This window comes from Porites lutea, chromosome 14 (assembly GCF_958299795.1).
Source record: "Porites lutea chromosome 14, jaPorLute2.1, whole genome shotgun sequence".
In the NCBI taxonomy this organism is placed as follows: Eukaryota; Metazoa; Cnidaria; class Anthozoa; order Scleractinia; family Poritidae; genus Porites; species Porites lutea.
Window position 1 is genome coordinate 11,168,635 of NC_133214.1, and position 25,326 is coordinate 11,193,960.

General features: G+C 37.6%; 1 protein-coding gene across 2 annotated transcripts in view; it reads right to left on the reverse strand.

The window, feature by feature from the left end:
• The window catches only part of LOC140924192 (synaptosomal-associated protein 25-like), a 59,085-nt gene extending 33,997 nt beyond the window's left edge, over positions 1-25,088 (reverse strand). The window contains exons 1-4 of one of the 2 annotated variants that reach the window (XM_073374229.1): positions 24,882-25,088; positions 20,957-21,048; positions 2,709-2,750; positions 1,078-1,244 (exon numbers count right to left, since the gene is read on the reverse strand). In XM_073374229.1, coding sequence (XP_073230330.1) covers positions 1,078-1,244; positions 2,709-2,750; positions 20,957-21,028 — 281 coding nt within the window. In that variant the 5' untranslated portion in view covers positions 21,029-21,048; positions 24,882-25,088. The remainder of the gene's footprint in view (positions 1-1,077; positions 1,245-2,708; positions 2,751-20,956; positions 21,049-24,881) is intronic. The other variant, XM_073374228.1, reaches the window with a different exon arrangement.
• Between the last annotated feature and the right edge of the window lie 238 nt (positions 25,089-25,326).

Below are 25,326 nucleotides of genomic sequence, written 5' to 3' on the forward strand. Positions count from 1 at the left end.
TACAGTTCAGATATACTTATTATTTTATAACCTTTCAAATTATGACAGGAATTGACCAAGCGATAAATTATGATGACTCAATCTAATGCCAACTAGTCATTAAAATGTACACAACCACAACAAAACCAAAGAAAAGAAAGTGCATGTAAGTGTACATGCACTGTTACACAAAACTGCCAACAATTATTCTACAATCAGTTATTTTACAGTGGAAGGTCTGTTCTTTAAGGGGCACTCTCGTAAGTAGACAGCTCTACTCACGACCGCCATCACAAAACCCATTTACGTAGGCAGCTGCGGACAATTTCAAGCTTTATGAGTTAGATGTTAGCTTTCTTTTTAAGCTCTCATATAAAGTGGATAACAAATTCTCAATTTCCCCTCTGAATCTTGTATTTCTTTCTCATGTCACTGTTTATCACAATGCATATCCATCGGTTTCAGCGTTTTTTTCACGTGCACCATTTTGTGTTATCATTACTGTATCTCGTAGTTTAAGGGTCAACAGTATTTTGTAACCTCAAGTTGCATTGTTCTTAGACGAGAAAACCGTGATTGAAATTTTGCTTAATCCTGGTTTAAACTTAACCATCGTTCGAAGAACCGGGTCCGGGAGAAGGGACTGACTTTTTCTGAGGTAGGGGGAGACGTCTGCACACAGGCTAGAACAGTAAAGCTAAAAACAAATAAACATTTTTTTCCTCTTATTGCATTCCCAGCATATATTTGTAGATGGGAAAACTCCTGAAAGCTGCCATCTAACCCTTACACTTCCAGTGGCCACATACGAGAACTATTCTTGGAAGCAGCCTCGTCCTGAGGGTGTCTGTTTATGAGAGCTTCCACCGTATGCATAATGTCATACACAATGTAACCAGAAATGAAACAATAATTCGTCAGCACTATACTGACAATACAATGTAAATACAAACAAAAGGCGTCAAAACTTCAGCTAAGTAATAAATTCTATAATAGGAGAATTTACTCTGACCTGTGACATTGTACCTGCTACTTAATGGAAGATTTCGTTAGTTTTGGGTTTACAATCAGATCAACTTTTAATAAGAAATTAATCACCTTCTCCAAGGACAGACACACAAACCACAGCACTTTTCAAGGCTTGTCAAATTCCTTTCTGCTTCTTTCATGTCAGCATTGATCTGATCCAAGTTTTCTTCCACCCTGTCTAACTGTTCACCTTGCTCGTCCAGTGCCACCAACGTTCTGATTCCGACTTCCTGGCTCTGGACAAAAACAGTGAAAGAGGAATATCAACAAACAGTAGCCAGGAACAACAACAGCAAACAAGCAACCCCAAGTTCTTGCTTGTTTTATGCATACTTCTGTTTTTGCGTTAAAACACATCTGAATTCTTTGTAAACCACACCTGTCGGGCGTTACGTTTCCCATAGTTTTCTCAAAATCAATCAGGCAATAACTTATGGGAGGCAAAATGGCCAAGTGGTTGATGCATCAGAACCTCACTCTCTCAGTTTCAAGTTCCAGTCCCACTTTGACAGCCAGCTGGGTTTGTTCTTGGTCATGCCAAATTTATATTCTTGACATAATTATTCTCAGTGGGTATGATTCTTTTAACTTAAGCATCTCAGATAATCTTAAGACTCACAGTGCATGCATGTGGCCTTGAAACAGAGAACAAAATACACGCACAAATGCACCAGACTCAGGTAAGTACAGTTGAATTGAAAGACTGACCTCTTCTCATTTCAGTCTCTCATTTCTCTACAGTGGGGTGCTCTTGAGGAGGTTTGTCAGGCCTTAGGCTTACCTCATTACTGGCGTCTCAATCCTTACTTGTTAGCCTGTAAATACAGCCATCTGTCCCGTGCTCCTCGCCACTTAGGACACTTTGCGGGAGAGACGTCTGCGCCTGAACCACATGCCAAATTGATGATGTAAATCTATGTCTAAATAATTTATCTTGTAGTTTTGTGAAACCAAATGTGAAATAAATTTGTTTGAGTTTCTGTTTCTCCTGGTCTATTTTAATAATAAAAGTTTTGAGTTCTTCCATTAGCAAAACTTGAGCCGCAGCAAAACTCAAATGCTCCTTCTCAAGAAAACTGACATTCCACAAATATTAACTGTTTTGCAGTACAGTTTGAAGATGTATTGCATTTACGTTTTGTGACCTATTGTGTTTTGTCTGTCCTTGTTAAACAATAACTAAAAGGACATAATAACTGTATCAACCTGAATCAGAGCCACTGACCAGATTCTGGACAGATTTTATGTTATCAGAGTACGGAATTACTGTTTGTTGAGGCGCAGATGTTTCTCTCAAAATTTCGTTAGTCTCAAGAAGCAGCTAAAGACAGCTATACTCACAGTCTACTTGTCTGTTTGCTTGCAAGAGGGTGAGGTTTCAGATCAACCCCGAACTCTAGAAGGAATGGTCTTTAGCTGGGTAAGGGGGGGCTTATTTAGCTGAGAAGGGTACAATGTATGTGCCGCTGTACAGGATATGGTTTTCCTGCATGCATTGAATTAAGTACAAGAAAAGTTTGGCATCTAAATCAAATATTTTGTAAGCAGTTTGACCATTTTCGCCTTTTGAACTTAGTTCAGCTGCAGTTAAGATCGGCCTCTGAATCAATTCAGCCAGTCTAAAAAATTTGGGTCGGCCTTTATTCGAATAAGGTTTGGCTCATGAAAAGTTCGGCATCTGAACCAGGCTTAACTCTTACCTCTTCTGCCAATTGTAACATACGCCGCGTACTTTCCAGGGACTGTCAAGAGGAGAAAAAAGGAAAGAATGGTTTAATAGGGTAGATACACTGTAAATTCCCTGAATTATGGAATAAGAGGAGTTATAAATTCTTGGTTTAGATCATATCTTTCAGATCGCCGACAATCGATCGAAATAGACAAATGCATATCTGAAACTGAAACGATCGTATGCGGAGTGCCTCAAGGCTCTTTACTTAGACCCTTGTCATTTTGTTATATATCAATGACATCCATAAATCTTCCAAGGAATTTACTTTTTATCTATTCGCAGATGATACAAGTCTAACCTATGCAAATGACAACTTAAGTACTCTTGAACTAACTGTCAAGAATGAGCTTGAGAAAGTAAGTGAATGGCTTAATGCTAACAAACAAACGCTCAACGTTAAAACGTCTAATTATGTCATTTTGCGTCCGCGCCAAAAAAGAATACCTTTCATTCCTCAAATTAAAATTTTGAATCCTACTTTAAATACTCGAGTAAATATTTGGGTATAATGATTGATTCTGAACTATCATGGAAGCATCATATTGAAATCATATTGTCACAAAATTAGTAGATCGGTTGGAATAATTGCTAAAATGAGGCATTACATTCCACGGCATCTTCTTTTGAATTTATATCACGCACTTATTGCTCCTTATTTAAATTATGGTATCTGTGCATGGGGCAACTGTCCACAGACCCACCTCAATAAGATACTTGTTCTGCAAAAGCGTGCACTGCGTTTGATTTATTCTTCTAAACCCAGAGACCATGCAATCCCTTTTTTTTTATTGAATCAAACCGCCTTCCATTGCAGGCTTTGTTCTTTCAACAGTTAAGCTATTTAATGTATGACGTTCATGTTAAGACAGCTCCTAAAAGTCTTCTCGATAAGTTTGCGAAAATCAATACAAAACATCATTATAATACGCGATTATCTGCAAAAGAATGTTTCTCTGTCAAATTCTCTAGAACTGAAAAAATGAAAAAATCTTTTACTATAATTGGTGTGTCTATCTGGAATTCTATTCCACTTTCAACATATCTAATTTTTGTAAAAAAAAAATTAAATCACTACTCCTTAATGTTCTAGGTAATAAAGATAATTATTTGAACGTGAATTATTTAATACAATACTTTCTTAAGTTAATCTGATAGGAGGTATATACCTCCTTTTGTAATTTTAGTCCTTTTGAAATAACAAAATCCCCTGTACGTGAATTTATGTGTAAGGTGTTTCTTTCTGTATGTTTTTGTATTTCTTTTCTTTTCTTTTTTCTTATGTACTTTTATAACGTCTTCATTTAAAGTCTTGTCCTGCCTAGATTAGCATTATAGCTTTTTGCAGGACATAAAATTGTAAACTTTATATTTCTTGAAATAAATACATTGTTGTTATTTGGTATTTTATTGGCATGTGGTTTTATTCCTGAAGCCTAGTGATCATTGCTTTTTGAAACTGTGTGTGAAAGTTTAGATTGCAACTTAAGAAAATTAGCAAGAGAGTTTTACTAGCCCTACTTGGCCAATTTGGGTCCTTTCTCTTCTTATTCTGGGCTATTCAGAGGGCACTTGCATTCAATTTTGCGGCTTTGGTGATCATGAATACCACAATTGATGATGTCCATACATTCTGTGCCATGGTGACCATACAATTAAGTGTGGAGTCATGAAAATTTCCAGCTATCACAGTTATCTACAAAGATGTGTTGCTAATTTTCTTTTTAACTTGTGAAACTATTCAAAACTGTTCTAGTGAGCACTCAATGTTTTTCAATGCAATCTTTACTGAAACAGGTACTTACAGTGTTTATATTACAGTAGACAATATTATGACAAGTGCTTACAACTTGAACAACACGTAAAAACATTGAAACGCTAACTGTTATGCGATGTGCATTGCTTGATACATTTACATGAAAAAAAGATAAAACTATGGAAAAATGAAGGAAATTTTCTTAGGGCAATTAACCTTTATTTGAGTAGGTGGTGACCGGAAGGTTTGTACGGTCTGTGTGGGGGACTTAAAAGCAAAGAGAAAAAACTCCCTTTGTTTAAAGTTATCTCTTAGTTATAGTCCCCCGACATTAATTTTAAAGATGCTATTGTCAAGGCTATGTCAATGTGCTGTTTTGTATAGCCCTTCCTTTATGCCTCCGTGATGTAGTCAAAGGTTTAAAACATGAAAAAAGTTATTTTTCTGGCAGCCTAATTGTAGTTTTACAGCAAGAAGTCCAAAAGGGTGACCTCCTGTAATTAACTCAAATTCTTTCATGCAGACATTAACCAATCAGAAGTTGAGGACAGTTTCCAGCTGGCTTCTGATTGGATTAAATCTGTAAAAAAGAATGTGAATAAATCAAAAGCGGTCACACTTTTGGGCTCCTTGCTTTAAAAGATTAAGAAGAAAAGATAACAATTTAATGGCAGTCAGGTGGTGGGGGTGATAATCAAAGGGAATTGGGCTTTCTGAGCAAAAACTATCGACAGAAAGACAGTAAGGCATAAACAAACATTACAGTCGCATGATTATTCTATAGCTCAAGAACTTTACTAGGAGTTGCTCTTTGGCCCTCTTTGGTGAAGCAGGACAGAGCCACCTGTCCTGAGGTTTCCCTGGTGGACATTTGCTTGACGGCTTTCCCCACTTCTTCAGTCGTCGGGAGAGAGTGAGTTCCAGGTTCACCAGAACCTGTGAAAGGTGTTCAATGGCTGTGTATTTCATTGTAGAGGGGCGGTTGAGGACACTGTCAAAGTGTTCAGCTTATCTCTCCAGGATTTGTTTCTTTTCAGTGAACAGGGTAGTTCCAACAGGTCCAAGGACGGGGGAAGACCCAGGAGATTGAGGTCCGTAGACAGCTTTAAGAGCGTCATGAAACCACTTGGTATCATGCCGGTCTGCATAGCCCTGAATTTCATCGGCTTTGGCACTGAGCCAGGTGTACTGCATAGAGAGGAGCTTTGTCTGTATCTGGCTGTGCAGGTTGGTGAAGCCAGCATTTTTAGCTTGGCTGAAGAGGACGCTCTGGTGGGCTCAAAGGAGGTGGCACTTTTCCTCCAGTAGTACATTATTTGCATTACGGCATCATTTCCCTCAAACCAGTCCCGGTGCTTCCTGGTGGTCGGCCTGAGGACTTTGAGGGCAATAGAGTGAACTGTGTCCCTAAAGGAGGCCCACGCTTCTTCAATGTCATTAGAGAGGGTGGGGGGGTTGGAGAGTTTCCTGTTCATGGCTTACTGAAGATCATTCACAGTCTCAGTGTTTTTCAGGTTTGTCACATTCAGTTGCTTGATGACCTTTTGCCCTTGAAGCCTTCTCTTTAGCTGAAAATGGAGACCTTTGAGTTTGGAAATGATGAGGTAGAGATTACTCCAGCATTGAATGTCACGCATCGCCTTTGTCACCCCCACCCAAATTTAGTAAGCTGACTGATGGTGAACAATTTGATTTGATATTTTGTTTACCTTCAGTTAGCTACTTAATTTGAATACAAGTTGCAAGATACGTGCGACAAAATGTTTGCAGCGGACAACAGCTTTGTATCAGTACAAACTGTTTAACCTATTCCCATTTTGCTCAAAAACCTTGGAAAATATGTGTGATCGAAATCAGGGATTCTTTTTTTTTTCTCGCGACATGAGCAACCTCCTTTATGATTATGACTCTGTCCTTTACAATGTGAGTGAATAAATATTCTGCTAAGGACTCCGTCTATTTGATTTTTGCTTGATCGTAACCCTTTGCGCTTTTCATTACACGTGGCCGAATCTGTAGTAAGAGAAATCCAGAAAACCAAGCGCAGTGTCATTGTTCTTTTTTTTAATCTTCTTCTTGTAGCGAGTCTCAGATCTCAGTTTAGTTTAGTGTATCTCTGTGTTCAGTTTGTATTTCCTGCGGCCGCCCTTCATGATCATTTCTTGGTGAGATGAATAAGTAGATTGATCGCTCTGTGGTCTAAAGGCGTTTATATGCGCTCCTTGCATTTCTTTTGTGAGAACAACCCTAATAAACCTTGAACAGCTTTTTCTCGTCCATTGATAAATGAAGACCTCTTTTTCTTAACGATCATGGGATCCTATACGTCTGAAATAATTGCAGTGGTCAATGAAGGCGCAAAAGTACGGGACACAGGTACAACATTAATGGGCTTGCCTGACTTAGCTTCTGATGGCTCACCTCTTTTTGCGGAACCTATATTTCTCTTCGGATGTGCGTTGTGTAACACTTCAACTTACTGCATGTTAACCTTATGACTGAGTTGCGTGAATCATGCTCTGCGTGGGGAATTTCCATTACTCCACAGACTCTTGAAAGATATTTTTACATACGCATTGTTTTGGCTACCCAGAGTTTATCTTTCCCTTAAAAAGCAGCTTCCCTATTATACTATTTCGTTTACTTGAAACAAACGTTTGCTGGAACCAAAGTTCTCATGCGATGAATGTTCCGTTAACCTTTATAATTTTTTTTGCGAAGGTAATAACACTTTTCCAAGGTAATAACACTTTTCCTTAAATGAAAACGCATTTCCCTCTCATCAAATTCATAGGCATTGGAGCTTAACCTGCTCAAAGACTCTGCATTGTTGTGCATCGTAAAGGATTAGTTAAACTATCCTCCCCTCCTCTCCATTCACTTTTAACAAGAAGAAAACGAAAAGCTTCAAAAAAGTGAAGCTGGTATATCGTAAAAGCATGCAAAGCATTATCTTGCTGGATTTTTGAGAAAGTGCCGAACGAAAATTGCAGTCTTTTGACTGAGAAAAAAGACCAAAAGCCGAAGGAAAAATGAGCCCAAAAATCCTCCTAGAAAATAACAAGGAAAGGGAAAATAGAGTGAGCGAAGAGAAAGAAAGAAAGAGAAGAAAAAAAAGCAATGGCTGCACTGCTATTTTTTTACTTCTGTTTGAGAGCCCTATTTTGGCTGTCACATTATTCAGAAATCTAGCTCTGATATATATTTTTCTTACCCTTGCCTAACAGAAATCTGATTTAAAAAGGATATATTTTAAAATCTAATGATTAAGTAAAGGCTCTCATTTTTCAGATTTAAAGCCTTTCCACTAAATTTGTTGTAGTTTTACAGTCAAAAGTTCACTCTATTACTCTGTGAGCCTCCTGTTATTTTGGGGCTTCCTGTGCAAAAGTCAACCGTGTTAAATATTTAACAGTTTTGAAAAAAAAGAAACACGTCGTTTTTATCACCGAAAACTATGTATCAGTTATTCTTTCTTCCTTCACTTTCCATAAAAGTAAGAAACACATTTTGCGCATTTTTTGTTTGAACGTATAACTTCAACTAACGTGGGTGCCCTGTGTTAAAAACTCAAAATGCTTAACGCTTAATTTTGACATGTTCCACCAAACGGACTTTGGCGGATTTTTAGTATGTTGCTAGATAGGCCACCCTTAATTAAATGGCGTTGAAAACAATTCTGTTGCAATTAGTTTGATGTTGAGCCTCAAAAATGCCTAGATTGACTGGACTGAAGCCGCAAAGGACAATTAGCTTTTCAGACTGAAGGACAGCTGACAGAAGGGCATCGAGTTCTTTATAGAACTTGTCTTTAGTTTCTTCAGGGTTGGTTATGGTGGGATCATAGGCGCCGATCAACTTGACGGTCACGTTCTTTGCCAGCGGGAGCTGCAGTTTTATCAGGCAGTTTTTCAGACCCTCAGGGATTCTTGACAGCTTCTTTACATGGTGGGTTCTGATGGCAAAGCCAACTCCAGCTTTGCGTCGCTCTTCACTTCTGTGTCCACTCTAAAAAAGGTTGACCACCGCCAATCTCAGTAAGTTGAGCTTTATCAGGAAGAAGCGTTTCACTAAGTGCTGCAATGTCAATTTTATAGTGGGAAAGTTCTCTGGCCACAAGTGCAATTCTTCTTTCAGGTTGGTCTGCTTTGGCATTGTCTAGCAGCATCCTGATGCTCCAAGATGATAGGGTGAGTACATTTTTTCTTGGTTTCTTTGAGTTTCGACTGCTGTGTGGGATCCCCACCAGCCACAGTATGCTGGCCAGGGTTATGTGTAGCAGACTATGTTTAGGGCACCTTTTCTAGTCCCGTCCTCGTGCTATGAAGATGAGCCGAGCGATCCTGAGAAGGGCTGCTTGGTCATTTATGATTTTAACTTCTTCAGCCATGGTACGGTTGATCACGTTATTTTATGCTTCCTCAAACAACACTTTGCAAAATGACTTGCAGTTGCATTAGGTACAGAAATAGCATTCGAAACAAAGAAGCAGAAATAAAATATTGTTCATGAACCAAAAACGATTTTACGTTACCTGTGAGGTTACAGGTACTTACACAGAGGGTGAGCCAACTTTTATGCAACAAAAAAAAATGTACTTTTACGGAAAATTGTGTGGGGCGTAGAGAAGGTAGTGAATTTCAAGGACTTCACGAACGCTACTAAAATTCAAGACCTTTTAAAGATTATACGAACCATGTTTAACATAATTATTAGAAAGCTTTATTAGCACCAGGTTTTTCGTGGAAAACCGCAAACCTGACAGTGTCACATGACCACGGTCTTCCAGTCGCGTTTGCAGGTCACGTTTGAACGGCAGGAGGGATATCCAGCGGTAAGTGATTTTTCGTTTTTGTTTCTTATACATATAGCATTATAATATTTCTTTCTCTTTTTCCGCCTTTCCCCGCCTCAATTACATTTTTCTATTTGTGGGGGAACATTAAACATCTATTGCACTGTTGATGTGTTCCTAATAATGTTTTGTTGTTGTTACAGCAAGGTTTTTTGTCACTTAAAATTGTACAGCCTCACATTTAAAGGCCTGAAGTGAAGACTTGACGAAAAACAACATGGCAGCACTAAACAATGACGCCTTCCTAAAATTCGAAGTCCCGGCAACGCGAAACTGCAAACGCATACTGCAAACTGCAGTTCGTGGTTTGCGTAGGAGGCAAAGTCATAGCTAAGTCAAGACGTAAAGAGCAGTCTACTGAATAAAACATCTGTCAGATATGAGACCAACATCTCTACTATCATAAACAATTTTTACAGAAAACCTTTTTCTTGCCCAATCAACGGATTCTTAAAGAAATTCAATCTTGCTATATTGCCAACACTTCATTGTCAACCTCCCAGTTGGCAGCATGTAATTGTTTCCAGTGTTACTGTACAGCAGATAGGATCAATTATTGTAGATGTATATTTCAGCTTATTTTTGGCACATACTACAGACGAACCTGTATTAAGCGGTAACCCTCGGGGAATGGCTAAGTGACCACTTAATACAGGGTGACAGCCTAATACAGGTTGCAAGAAATACAGTTCAAAGAATAGGCAAGTTTCGTATTCCCGACGGCCCTGGGACGAGCACTATTGCGAGGCTAATGCGGGTCAACTTCTTTGCAAAAACAAAATCAAACGTAGGTAATTTGCCACTGAGTAGCTGGAAAACGATAGAAATCTTTAAAACAGTAAGATTTTAAAGCTTTAAAATCTTTACCAGTAAGCCAAAGGGATATCTGTTGCAAACACCAAAATTGTTTGAAAAGCTCAGTAATCGTACTTCACAGACGAAAGAAAAAAGCGACGAAGCGAAAAGAACACGTAAACTTTTAAAGCTTGAAAAGGGTAAAGCTTGTTAAAATGACAATATTTTATTCCCTTTTATTATCTTACTTTTTAGTATTCTACTTTACTCTTGTGTATATCTATAAAATGGAGTTATAAATGGCAGTATATCGTCTGTATAAAATTCTGGTTGCGTTCTTGTCGAGTGAAATGCGCGTACATTTTTCTTTAATATGGGACTGAATGTCTTGATAAATAATGTGTCGAAATGTAAGCCAGCAGCATATATTATATGCTTCTGTGTAAGTTAAATGTAAGCTTATGTATAAATAATACTATTTCAGTCACCTTCGTTGAAAGCGATTTCACTTCCTCACAGTGCAAGGAATGTATGCAGAACGTCTGCCCCGTCCGTTTATTTTTTTTTAAAGGCACAAGATTTTTAATTCGCTCCGTGAGAAAAATGTCAACTGAAATAAGGTTTCAGAATAACTTGCAGGCTTTCAACAGGTACGTCCACTCCAAGGGAAGGTATGGCTTAAAGAAGTTTTAACCATCAATGAAATAACATTAAAATGGCTTCAGGCTATTAACTTGTTTAAGGAATTGAAACCATCTTCGCATTTTTATTGAACTCACTCACCCACGACTATTTCGGTCAATTTATGGTTAGGCTCGTTGTTTTTCTCAGTAATGACGAGCTGATTTTCCTTTTGCTGTTTGAAACAATAATTTCTCAAGCCTGTAAGTAAGTTTTGAGACCTCGGGAACCTTTCAACGTTTCAATCGATCGGCAACTCCGGCGCAGTTTTCTCATGCTTGTTTGTATTCTTTGTGAAAAGTGACTCGCATTAGCCTCTCTTTCGCACAAAAACAAGCACTCGTCCTTGGCCGTCCGGGAATACGAGACTCTTCTATTCGATCTCCAGTGCTGATCAGATCAGACGTTTGACCTCACATAGAAACATTCATTTCCGGCGTTTTAATGATTTGCGAAAATAAACAAGGAAATCAATTGTTGTATCTCGCGCGTCACAGTATTTGAAACTGTATGAACAAGTAATTGACACCGTGTGACCGTTAAACACAGGTCAAGACAATAGAAAAAGTCCCGTTGGGCTTCGCAAAAGGTGACCGCGACCGTTTAATAGAGGCGACCGCTTAATGGAGGTCGAACTTACAGTGCATGAAGGGAAGTAATTTTCGGGACTTTGAAAACTGGCCGCTTAATACGGTGCCGCTTAATAGAGTCCTAAAGTGCTGAAGTCATAAAAATAAAATTTCTGAAATTATGGGATTTGTCAGTATATTCTGAAAGAACAATGTCCAAGAGGACTACTTACCAAAAATGAGCATTTCGGGGCAAATTGTCTCTGAGATGTTAGCCGGTTATAATCAGAAAACTCCATACAAACCCTTCTAATTTTTTAGGGGGTCGACCCAAAACAATTTAGAAGGGTTTGTATCGAGTTTTCTAAGTATAACTGGGCTACGATGTCAGAGACAATTTGCCCCCAAATGCTTATTTTTGGCAAGTAGGCCTCTTGGACATTGTTCTTTCAGAATATCCTGACAAATCCCATAATTTCAGAAATTTCACTTTAATGACGTCACACTTTAGTACTCTATACAGGTTTGACTGTATATAGTATATGAGTTGTGCAGAGAAAAATCTTGATTTAGTAATGTATTTAAAATGAACGATTTTTGAGTGTTCCCCATGGACATACATGTAAATGTACAGCAGGGCTGTACTCTAGCAGAGTCCGGTGGCCACTTGCGCCCAACTTTTGCTCCTGGGCGACTAGAAAATCTGATATTTTTCACTCAAATCATATGCTGGGCACCCTAGATTTTACAGGTTCAGAGCACTGGGCACCCTTCAATTTTCCTTAAAGCACAGCCTTGTACACGTTCAGCCAAACCGGCCTTAATACAGACACTGAAGGGACTATAAAACATGTCCATATTAAAGGGGTGTATGTTAACTACTTCAGTCAATCCCCAACTTTCACAAATCCGTCATTCCACAGACTAAATCCACAGACACACTCAAAACTAGTTCATCCAGATAACTATCGCTGCATAACCAGTTTGATCACTGAAAAGAGTCTGAAATTGAGGTATACTATCCTTCTATCCGGTTTACGGTAGCACTGTGAACATCAAAATGCTGTTCACTGAAGGTTTTTTTGCCTTAAAAAAGGAAAGATTTGTTACAACACAAGTTGGTAATGAAGTGTCCGCATAAGCGAGGTTCTCTTTCTATAGTGGAAATCTGTTCATAGGCAAGTGTCTGTTGTCTGCATCAATGGGTGTCCATATAAAGCGGGTTGAATTTAGAGAAAATGTACGGGCTTTCACCAGGGACAAAAACTGTCCGTAACAATGAGGTGTCTATATTAAGCGGGTGTCCATAAAGCAGGGTTCAACTGTAGCGTCAAATGACAGCTTTGTGTTCTTTGGAATTTCGTTCTAACAAAAGTGTATTTTTTACTTTAGTCACATGACCTGTTTAAGACAGACACCCTGTTAATAAGAACTCTTACTGTCTCTTACTGTATTGAGGGGGTTTGACTGTATACAAATCTAAACAGGTGGTGACCGGCAGCAGAAATGGGATTGGGTTAATATCATTTGTCAAGAAAGGACATGAATGTTTTTCCCTTTATTTGGCCTTTTCAATACATATATATCTTCTGGGATATATAATATTATTGTATATAAAGAGAGAAAGCTGTAAAGCAAGTGCCATTTTCGAATATGCAGTCATGCACTTAAAATCTCTTCAATATGTGAGTACTGCACACAGTTTTCACTACTCTAGGCATTGTTGCATTTATAATGGTGTATTATTTATTATAGTGATACTGCTTAGTCTTTTAGAAACATTAAAACAAAGCCATTAAAGAACCTAAGATATTCATTTTATTGACATGTCTACATGTAATCAATAAATTGTAAATAAAATTAAAAAATCCCCTTACCAAACAGACAGATAAGTCAGCTATCTGCAGCTATCTGTCACGCATCTGTTACAGTACTGCAGTTATCATGAGTTCACCCATATCTGCAAAATATCTGCAAAGATGGTCACAGATATTTGACAGAAATGTAGAAAATATCTGTACTAAACCACATATATGTAACAGATATGGCTGAATATACAAAGCAAGCCATATTTTTGTCAAGCCACATTAGAATGTCCAGGCTGTGTCATAGGTCTGGTGTTTGTAAAACTGTAATTTCAAGTTGTTGCTGAAAACTTTTAATAATGCAGCAGCCTTTTAGGCAACGTTATAATTACACACTATATAATCCATGATAAGTTCATTATAGGTGCAATACCTACTGATGCAACAGTAAGAATAATCTAGTTTTACCACTCACTACCCACCACCCTCGCCCTCCTCATGGAATGCAATTATTACTAGTCTAGTTTTAATACAGTCACATCTCAATAACATTATCAGTCAGAGGACAGATCAATTCTAATGTGTCTCAATAAAATTAGGAAATCTGCTAATATAAGCAAGGTGTACTGTGTGTGTCACTCTCTAAATTCCATGTAAACACATTTTTCTTTAATTGCACTGATCTTGATTACTTCCACAACGTCCTCCCTGAAAGACATTTGATAAAGAACACAGGTAAGCACATGTGTTTATAAGTGGACAAATAAATAGACAATAGGGTGGGAACTATGTTAAGAATGTAAGCAAAACATTCACAGCAAGACGTACCACTGCAGTTTGTTGAAGGCAACACGTGGGAGTTTTTAAAATGTTTTTACCACAGGTTAACACAATAAAAATGAATTTAAGACAGTACTACAACTGTCTATTGGAGTAATATACTAAATTTTGATCGGCTTTCTCAAAATATTAAACTTAATAGTACTCTAGAAGAGAATTAATACCCTTTATATAAGAACCTTTGTGTGCTAACTTGGAATTAAATCCAGGTTCTTATAGTTGCGGGACTTTACTGTATCAGTTAAAATCCACTGGAAAAGTGTTCAACAAAACAATTTGTATTGCTTTTTATACTCAAGACATTTATCAGGCAGATAGTGTTATAAAATTACTGTTGAACATCTGACGGCTGATCATGAACAATCCATTCAATTATCATATAACTGACCCAGCCAGTCAACTTATCTTATAAGAAGCTAGGAGCAGACTGAAAAAACTGACGTGTGATCACATGTGTAAACACACTTTGAAAGTGTGATAGAAGTGTGATTCATGGAATCGCACTTTTAATCACATTTCACTTGTGTGATTTCTTAGAATTGATACTTGAGAAGTGTGATTCGTGTAGAAAGAAGTGTGATAAAGAAGTGTGATACAGAAGTGTAATTTCATTGGCAGTGGTGAAACGAAATCACTCTTTCAAGCAAATCTCACTGGAATTCCCCATGAAACTAATGATAACAAGTTGAATGAAATAATTAAATTGGTGTTATGCACTTTAGGATAGGTGCATTTTAGTACTTAACTGCTCATTTTCATTTTTAGGATAATCGTTCCATTAATAATTGCATTCAAAGTAGACAGACTGCAAATTACGGCAGATTTGTCCAAAGCTTATGAAAATATATTTAAGTGGATTCAGTAATTGTACAGTTGCATTACAACATTAATTTCAATCGTTGCATGTACAGTACCGCTCAAAAGTAAGTTACCAGTCGCGTCTAGTTTCATGCGCGACGAGAATCGCGTAGAACAAGAATGCATGCATGTGTTTTAAGTATTCAAGTTGAAAAAACAGGAGTGCAAACATCAGGCTTCGAACATGGTACTATAATGTTCTGTTGTAGTTTTTCCTAAATGATGCACTTCCTGGGAAGTGGGCACAGTTATTACAATACAAATCATGTACATCTAATGATAACTGTAAAAACATCATCAAACAAATAGGAATTAATGAGCCGGTAATTAAAGATCTTCACAGAGGATAATTTATTACAGGTAAAAGGTATTTGAAAAATAAATCAACAAATTAATAAATAATTATTTATTCCTTTTAATAAAAGGTTAATTTAACCAACGTAGTCCGTGGTCTGCATCTTATACCTAGTCCGTGTTTTATACCCAGTCCGCAGTCCGTGGTCCGCAGTCCGCAGTCCATGTGTTATACTCACCGACAAACGCAGACTGCAAACTTGCAGACTGTGGCAGGTAAACATTGTTCTAAAATGCTCTAATCCTAAGCCTAACCCTAACCCTAACCCTAATTAACCCTAAAACAAGCCTTTTAGGATTAGGGTTAGGGTTAGAGCATTTTAGAACAATGTTTACGTGCCAGTCTCAAAGTCTGCAGTCTGCGTTTGTCGTGCATGCCTTGAAGCTTAAATCAAAATGAGCAAGAAAAACTGTTACGTGTGATTAAAATGACCAAAAATACAGCCATACAAACTCACCTTGATGTACTTTTTTTCTTCCATTCGGCATTGAGCTTCTGCTTCTGTACAACGACAGGTAAAACAGTGGGTAAAAATATCGATAAATGGAGACTGACTTCGATCTTTACTTGCGAACTCAAGGTGATGTACGAAGCTCAAGCAATTTTCTTTTACTCTGACCTCAGTTCAGATCTCATGTTTGTCCCTCACATATTGTTCATTAACTTAACCGATGAAAAAAAAAAAAACAGCATATGCACAAAGGGCTGAAAGATCTACAGGATCTAAAGATCGATGCGAACGATGGCCGCACTCGGACGGGACGATGAAAGACTGGATCCTAGCACCGTGTTTTGACGAAAGTTTTGACGGTTTTGGCGCGAATTTCTGAACCAGGCTGCCACGGCTGCCAAACTCTCTTCATTCGTTCAATCACTATCGTTTTGACTGTCACGCAACAAAAAAATAAATTGGAAACTGTCCAGTGGAAGAAGCCAGGAAAATGAAATGTTATAAAAGACTAAAATATAAACAATTTGTCCAAGTCTCAGGTCTTTGTGAACCACAGTTTCTGAGTTATTCGCCGAAACGTTTCACGCACCTTTGTAGAGCTTTGTATGGAGACGCCATATTGGTGCACCATTTTGGTGCACCACCAATATGGCCGCCGGAACTCAACAAAAACATCTGGAGTTCACTTTTTCTATAAAAGCTCTTTCTTTTCGCTCGAGAACTAGCATACGTGCACATAAACATACCTTCTAATACCTGAAATGGTTATACTGCTGAAAATCAAGAGGAGAGCTAGACGAGATAACATTCCTATTTTGGTGTTACGCACTGTGTAAACTCGGAAGTTCAAATTGCTGGATTTTTGAAATGAAACATACTACGAGAATGGAAATTTGTACAAAGATTCACTTTTTGCTTATCTTCATCCTAGTGTAAATAAGAATTCGTCAAACCTCGCTATTTTGACTTTACAACTTGATGACGTCACCGTGAAACCCAACGACTTTTATTTTTCCCTACATGACCTACAGCGACCTGTAATCCTTTTTTTCCGATGAAGATTTCATTTTAATAATCAGAGACCACAGGGCGCCCGAACGCTGTATTAGTTAATAGAGAAAATTAGATGTATTTACGCTGTATTAGCTTATTTAACAATTAATGAATGAGGCTGAGTATCTTATGAAGAATTATGGAGATCGAGGAGGGTGTTATCCGATACAAAAGCCGAATTCAATTCTTTCTCTTGAAAGAAGTGTCCGCCATTTTAGTTTTCAGAACGAAAACAACTCAACCTCGTCCCCAAGTCTTCTCGGTTAACGGTGCCTTAACCTGTAGATTAGGCTGCATTTTTGACGTCATTTCCTCGTTAAACACAAAATTCTTCAAAATTTGGTCATCAGTAAGTGGTTATGGTGAATTATGCGTGTGCTTTTAGCCAATCAGAATTGGGGAAATATTTTGAATGAATAACAATAAATAATAAGATGCATTTTCCTTTGTTCCTGTGTCTTTATGAGTCCTTTTGGAAGGGATTTGAATCCGATCAGCGACGGCTAACATTGCTGGTTATCAAATGCGTTTGCTTTTAAAATAGTCTGGCGCGTCGTAAATAAGACGCTCAAGTTTCGTCTCACGTTTCATGTTAACTATTAACTCTCGATCTCCTTGGGAGATGATCTCGTCTCTTCTCATGGCCGTTAGAGGAAAGTTAATAGTTAACAATATCACAAACGTGAGACGAAACTTGAGCGTTTTTAATAATTTACGACGCGCCAGACAAGCAAACGTATTTGATAACCAGCGATGTTGGGAACCGTCTCTGATCGGATTCAAATCCCTTCCAGAACGACTCATAAAGACACAGGAACAAAGGTAAATACATATTATTATTTTATTAGCTAATACAGCGTAAATACATCTAATTTTCTATTAGCTGCAGCGTTCGGGTTCCCTGTGTCAGAGACTGGCTGAAAACTAAGTGCTGTCCTTTCGATAAATGGCCGGGTTCTCTCTGTATCTTTTACTCTTTTGTAGAAAGATGTCGATGCTTGTGAGGTTTAGAAACGAACTACATTTTAGTTTCTTCTCCCGATCTGCTGCTTCTTACTTTTTTTACTCAACAGAAATTGCATTCATTTGAAGTTGAGCTAAATTGTTAAATAAACAACAACAAAGCAGCAAAGTTCTTGTAATGAACACTTTCAGTTTAAGCTCCATAATACAGCATTCCCGACCTATCCAATCGAACAAAACCGAACAAAAAACCAATCGAACCCAATCGAACTCCAATCGTTCGATTGGGTTGGGCAATCGAACAAAATCGAACACCTATTTTGCTGTGAGTTCGATTTTCGAACCAATCGAACCAATATAATCGAACAAAATCGAACAAAATCGAACTAATCCAATGCAATTGTCTCTTGACGCCTCAAACTGAGTAAAACACGTGGAATATAATCATTGTCAGCTTTTATTGAATAAACAGGAACTGAACATCATACTGCAAGAATGTCAATGTTCGAACAAAACAAAACAAATAAAAGGCAATTTCGATGACTGTTAAGGTACTGTGACTGTTAAAAGGAAACGCTTCTCAACAGAGAAAAATCGCACCATTTCAACAACAGCAACACAGCAGTTGTGTTTAAAATTAGTATTATAATAAGCAAAAGGGACCTCGCTGCAGCCATTACTCTCTCCAGGTTCTCCAGAGTGGCCAAGAGTGACGTGGAGACGAGGAGAGCCAGCGTAACAGCAATAATGTCGGTAGAAGATAATTTTGTCAACATAGATGCTAAAAATAACAAAACAATTAGTAAAACAATTTTTTTCTTAAGATCAAAATCAACGTAGTAGGCAAGAAACTTGTAACTGTAACTTGTAACTTGTAACTGTTCGCGAGTGTCCAGTAAGAATGCTGTTTGCCAGCTTGTGTTGATCTTAGAATTACGCCCGGCGAAATTTATTCCGTGGGCCAGTTGTGCGACGTCATCGGAAGATTGCTGTGCATGCCGCACTATCACACTCGCGCTGTTTGCCATGGCACAGACGGTCCGGGTGCTATTCAAGCTCGATCTTGCGAGGGTGACTTTCTCTATAAGCTTTTGACATTTCAGTCCTAGGTTTCAGTGCTCAGCAAAAGCCGTGTAAAAAGGGAAGGGAGTTAGCGGTGATTTCACTTTCACCTTCGGAATTTTCCAATACCACGTGCCTATCATGCGATGCGGCGTCCGTTAATCGAACGTTCGATTATACCAATCGTTCGGTAATCGAACGTTCGATTGTGTTCGATTGGCAAAATTTTACTGTGAATTCGATTATGCTCGATTGAGTTCAGCAATCGAACGATTGGTGTTCGATTGGGTTCGATTGCCGAACTGTTCGATTGGATAGGTCGGGAGCATTGATAGAAAATTCCTTTTTTGTATTTACTGTCCTACATTTTGTTTAGTGTTTTCATTTCTATAGCTCGATCTCGGAGCAAGTAAGGCATAACACTGAATAATCACAAAATTTGGACTAAAATATTAAACCCTGAATTAATTTTCGAGGAACTGAGCACAGGATTTTAACGCTTTCGGCACAGCTATAGGCTGTTGAGACTCTATTGATAGAGTACTTAACTTGTGGAGGACTTGACCCAACAATCTAGGTTTTTTCACCTCATGTAAGCTTAATGGAATCCAAGACGGTCTTGGATTCTGGATTACACGCGGTGGATTCCGGATTCCACGTACTAGATTTCAGTCTTTTTCAGTGGAACTTAGATACTGGATTCTAATCTTTAGTGGGATCCCGGATTTCTTGAGCTGTATTTTCGGGATTCTAAGGCCAAGGATTCCGGATTCTATGTGCTAAAAGATTCCCTTACATGGGGCGCGTTAATAACCCAGTGATTTAATGCACGCCCTCATGGTATTAAAACTTTATCGTTAAACACCTTTCCATCTAACAGTAACAGTACAGTATTTGTTACAGTTGAGGACTTTTCTTTTCTTTTTTAGATTGTAACAAGCACCTCTGATATGTTCTTTATTTTAGAGTTTGATTTCAAATTTTTGCAAAATTATAATTTAAGCTACTTTTTTCTGCCACCTACATGACTATGAAAACTTCTTAACTAATGAAGTTAAATACTTTTTTATGAACAATTATAAAGAGTTCTGTAAAAATGCCTGTGCCTTGATGGCCAAGCTGAATCAAGGACTCAGTATATAGCGTTCAAGCAATGCCACATCTGACAGAACGTTTGCAGTTATTTGAAGTCACTGACTACTGACGTGAGTATCTCTAAATCTGTTAAGTTAAGAAGATCATCATCAATCAGGATCCAGTTTCATATGAGAGCTGAAGGTGTTTATTGTTTCATCATGCCTTTCAACTGAAAATTCCCTTGGTGAATATTTTCAAACTTGCATATGTAGCTATAGAATTTTTAACAAAATATGTTTTGTACTTTCTTTCCACAGGACACCTATCCTTCAATGACCTGTCCCCTCACTCAACCAATGAATCAATGTTGTTCACTCGCGTGCAGGGGCAGAAAGCAGACTTCAAGTTCAATATTTGTGTGGCTGTATTTCTGGTAAAATTTAGCAGCACAATCCTCAAGCAATGTCCCCTGCATTTTAATAACACTCAAACATTTTGATGTACATATATTACTTAATCAAAAGGTATTAAAATCACACTTTGTTGAATTCAAGAAAGAAGTTTGACAAAGTGTAAAAAAGATGTCGGATTTTACTAAAATCACACATTTATAAGTGTGATCACACAATGTCATGTGATCACACTTAAGTTCTCACTTCTCAAATTTGTACTGAGATTTACATTAGCTGTTGAGATGTAAATAAATCATACAGCTTTTCTCTTTAAAACTTGATGATAGCCGTCTTATTCATTAACAATTGTCACCGAATATGCTATGGGAGCTACAGTAGTTTTCCCCTGTACTGCTACTACAGTAGTAGTTCAGGGCATACTAATTAATAGCTATCAGGCATCCAACAAGTCATATCTGTCACAGATATGATGTGCAGATGTTTTAGAAGATATGTATTAACTTGCTTTGATTAATATCTGTCACATATCTGTGACAGTTAGAAATTTGAGGCAAAATTCCTATACTTCACAGACAAGTTACAGATAAGTCAGTATGTAGATCTATATTTCACAGATATGCTGCAGATAGGAGGAGCATATCTGCAGCATATCTGTCTGTTTGATAAGGGAATTGTAAAACATGTACCTGATCAGTCAGCTCATCTCCTCTCATTTGCATTCTTGCAATCTCTGACCTCATACGGTCTTCATCAGACATGGTGAAGACAAAGTAAAGTCCTGAAAAGATACTGTATGTAAGTCCTTATTACTGTTAGACTATGGAAAGATTATGGCTGTAAACATTGCAATTATTTCTGGAATTTTACTTTATGAAGAAGAGTTTAAGCTTTTAGTTTAATTTGTGTATTTTCTTCAATGCTTTTTTTATTGTTTTTGTAAATTTGTCAAACAAGTGTTACAATTAGTTTACAATTTACAAAGTTTACAGTAATTCAGACTGTAACAGTACTAAGCAATGTAGCAAGGAAACCTAATAGACAGTAAAATCTAATCGGCAATGGTAGATTGAAAAAATGTGGTGTATACTTAAAGGGTAAATAATTTACCCTTTAAGTATACACCACATTTACTAATTATTAGCATTAACAGCTAAGTTATGTTGAGAAAAAAAACTTTTCCAAGGAAGTCTAATGGCTGTCATTTAGGGATCTTACTGTCAATGTTTCAATATCTAAAACATTACGCATCTTCGATGGTAAATGTGCTTCACAGAATAAGTGATGCTACATTAAAATGTGGACTAATTACCGGTACATGTACTGCAGAAGCTTTATCTTATTGAACAAGTCAAATGTGCTTAAAGCAGTTCTAGATTAATTTTATTTTTTATTCATACGCAAAATGACAGCCTTTGGTAATAATAGCATTGTTCAGATATCTTATCACGTCTGACGACAGTTAAGAATTCATGGGCCATGGGCTAAGTTTAAATGTAGACAGTTTTAATCTAGTCAGACATTAATTGTCCCATGATCAAATTACACTTTTCATGTGCTCTCCACACTTGCATAGAGTACATATGTAAACACTATTATTTGGACATCGCCCAGATAGAGTAACTGAGATCGTTTGTTTTAATTCAAAGTTGCAATAGGAATGCAAATACATGTGAGCGTAAACAAGCCAAGCGACGCGACGCGACTAGAATGTCTGCCGTGTAATGTGTCACAACACAGCATTTATCCTCATTACATACGTCCCACAGATAACACAGGGTAAACAAATCGGCAATAGAAATCAAAGGTATCAAAAACACAAGGTAGGCTGAGTGAAACAAACTATTAAATAATTTAAACTTTCCCTTTGGGAAAATAATAATAATTATTGTCCTCGCAGCACACAGAGTGAATGTTTTTCCTCCAGACCATAGGTACCAGTCATTGCCCTTTTTCATTGTAAAGACTATTCATTGCCACTAAGGACATGTCCTCTCAGAGGACGATTTTTTGCTCAGAAAATATAAACTTATAAACCTTAAGGTTATGGTATTTTTTGTACGTCTTACCTAGAACCTGGGTGATATTTCAGAAATTTGTAGGTTAATCTGTTAAAAAAAAATTGGAATTGACAGGTTTGGCTTATTGCCAAGAGTTTGATAATGTTTTTGCCCTCAGTTGTCAGGAGCCAAAGAAGATGTCACACAAAATTCTGTGATGGTGCATGAGATAATAAGGGTAATTTACATTGAATAATCCATATAATAGTGCATAATTTCATTGCAGATTTTCAGAAAGGAGGTGATTTCTTAAAATCATATTGAGCAAAATGATCTCGTAAACAAGTTGCATTCTTTCACATTCAAAGTGTAAAAGGAGGCAAAGCCCAACCTCTTCAGGTGCAAACTGCATTCGTTATTTTTAAAACTCTTGGGTTAATACGATTAAGTCACGAACCACAAAAGTGGCAAATTCCAAAGCTTTCATGTGTAAACTGCATGACAATACAACTCACAGTAAAGGCCTGATCACAAGAGCTGGGCTGGCTAGCTCTACCAAGTTGACTTTTGTCAAGTACTTCAAGAGGGGCAGCCCAGAGACGCCATTTTTTGTACTGAGATTGGAAGCAAAGTGCATCATGAGCCCTGTGTTACTCACTGTTCTGTTTCTCTCTTGGTTCATTTGCTGGGCCAGTCACCAAACATCATTGTTTGGAAAATTTCCACCTGGGATCCCAGCATCACAACACTGGGATCTTAGCTAAATGGACTGGCTTGGTTTTCATGTAATTGCAATTTTGATTTTTGTTGCGCTTAACTAAGGTAGAGAGATCTCTTTAATGTGAGCCAGTTTGGCTCATGTAATCAGGCCCTTAGTTCTATAGCCAGATTTTATGCCCTCCCCCTTGAGCTCAACGATTTTTCAAAGCCCCCCCAAAACACACAAAATTTCAGTCCCCCCCCCCCTTAGAACCTTCTTACCCTCTTCTCTATATTCTCTCCATACAAATATTATCAAAAATAACTGAAAAACAATCCAAAACAGAAAGCCTAACAACATTCAAAATAAGTACAAGTATGTTTTTGACTATTGATAAGATCTCTCACAACCACCATTACATTTCAACAGACTGCAACTATACTATCCCTTCATACCAAATTAGCACTACTATGCCATCAATCGGTAGGCGTTACTGGTAAATAAATATAACTACCTCACTGCAACACCTTTTTTGTTACTATCATACTAAATTCTAAGAGAAACCAGGTTCACTGATTAACAAACTACAGCCATCTTGCCAGTCCAAGTCCGATATAACTCCACGCTTCCACTTCACACATCTCAACCAACCCCTAAAATATACGCTACTGAACAACTCACACTTCCCTGATACACATAAAAAAAACTTCACACATGCCTAGTACATCGATGCCTAAATACACGCTCCCACAGCGTCTTGTTCAGTATAATTATGCATAATATGAACCCATTCTCATATCATATTCTTTGAAACAAGCCATTGTTTGTAAAGAGTGTGAAATTCCACAATGTAAGATAACTGGCCCCAACATATATAAATTATTGTGATTTTCATTAATTCATGAAATTCAAAACAGTGGAAGTATCAGTTTGTGTGGCAAAAGACTTAAAAAGTTCCTTCTTAATCTTATATAGTGGCTTATACTCTTTTTGAGCTACATACTTTTTTCCTTTAATTTTTATAATAATCCATTTTTTCATTCAGTACCCTTAATCCAAATAGTGTACCCATATAAGCCCTGGCTTCTTTATAGGCTTCCTTGCCATAACCATTTCAAAGATTTTCTCTTTAATATAATGTATATTTTCTAATTTATTGTGTTTTGCAAATTTTAAATTAATATACAGTTAATGGTTATTGGCAAAATAAATGAATGAAATGAAATAATACAAAGACAAAACTTAAGATTTCTTGTAATTTATATGCATTTCTTGTGTGGCTGATAAACTGAGAATGCAGTATTGATATAAACAAAAGCCCCTCTATAACGAGGTATGTAGTCTTTGAGGGAGGGGGAGAGAATGCTATTAGCAAGGAATCTTCTAACCATCATTGTTTGGAATGTTTTAAATTTAATTTTAAGGTAATTTTCGCTTATGCAATGTAATTGAGTTCAAGCTATTTTTCGCAAGTGACGGTATATTCATAAAATTTCTAAACAAATTTAACAGCATGTGTAAAGGTAAAATCTTTGCTCGTTGGCACTTAGCCATAGCTATAACTAGTTGAATAAAGTAATTTGTTTATCCAGAAAGTACTAAGGACTTCTTAAGAACTTGTTTAAACGTGTCCGTGCATTCCAGATCAAATAAGAATTTGAAAGCCTTGGTTTTGAGGAGAGGGTAGCCTGTACCAGGCGTTTAGATAACGGCAGTCAGTGGGGAGCGAGTTTAGTTGTGCACCGGGAATACGAGCATCCAATATTGCAAATAGTTGGTCAAACGACTGCAATCAATGATTTCTACTTTCGTACTAAATCTTAACCAGCATCAAAAACAAATAAAATAGTATATCAACGAAAGGGAATTTTATCAGATATTGCGGTATTTTAAAAAAAACACCGCCATACCCACCAATCTCTCCCCCACCTCTTCGATATCAGCACAAAACGTACTTACCTATCGAAACAAACCGATGATAAAATACGTCGCAGGGCGCCCTACTCTTCACTCGCAGTATCTCAAAATATTGCTCGAAAAACGAAAGGTATTTCCCTCGGCATTCGCTTCCAGTTGAATATAGTCAATATTGTAAGTGCGAGCCCGCGCTGTGTCATTAATGACGTAAATGGGTAGGTTTGTGGTGTAACCATCATATATGCAAACCCATGACATAATGAAGTGACCACAAGATATAATGATGTACATAATGATGAATAACCACATAAGAAAGTTATGGCTTTTCATAATCATACAGTGAACAACTGTTTGAATGCAGTGGTCCACGCAACACGTTAATATAACTGACTGGTTCCTCTTAGAGACTGTGCAATAATTATCAGGAGGGGAGGCTGAAAAA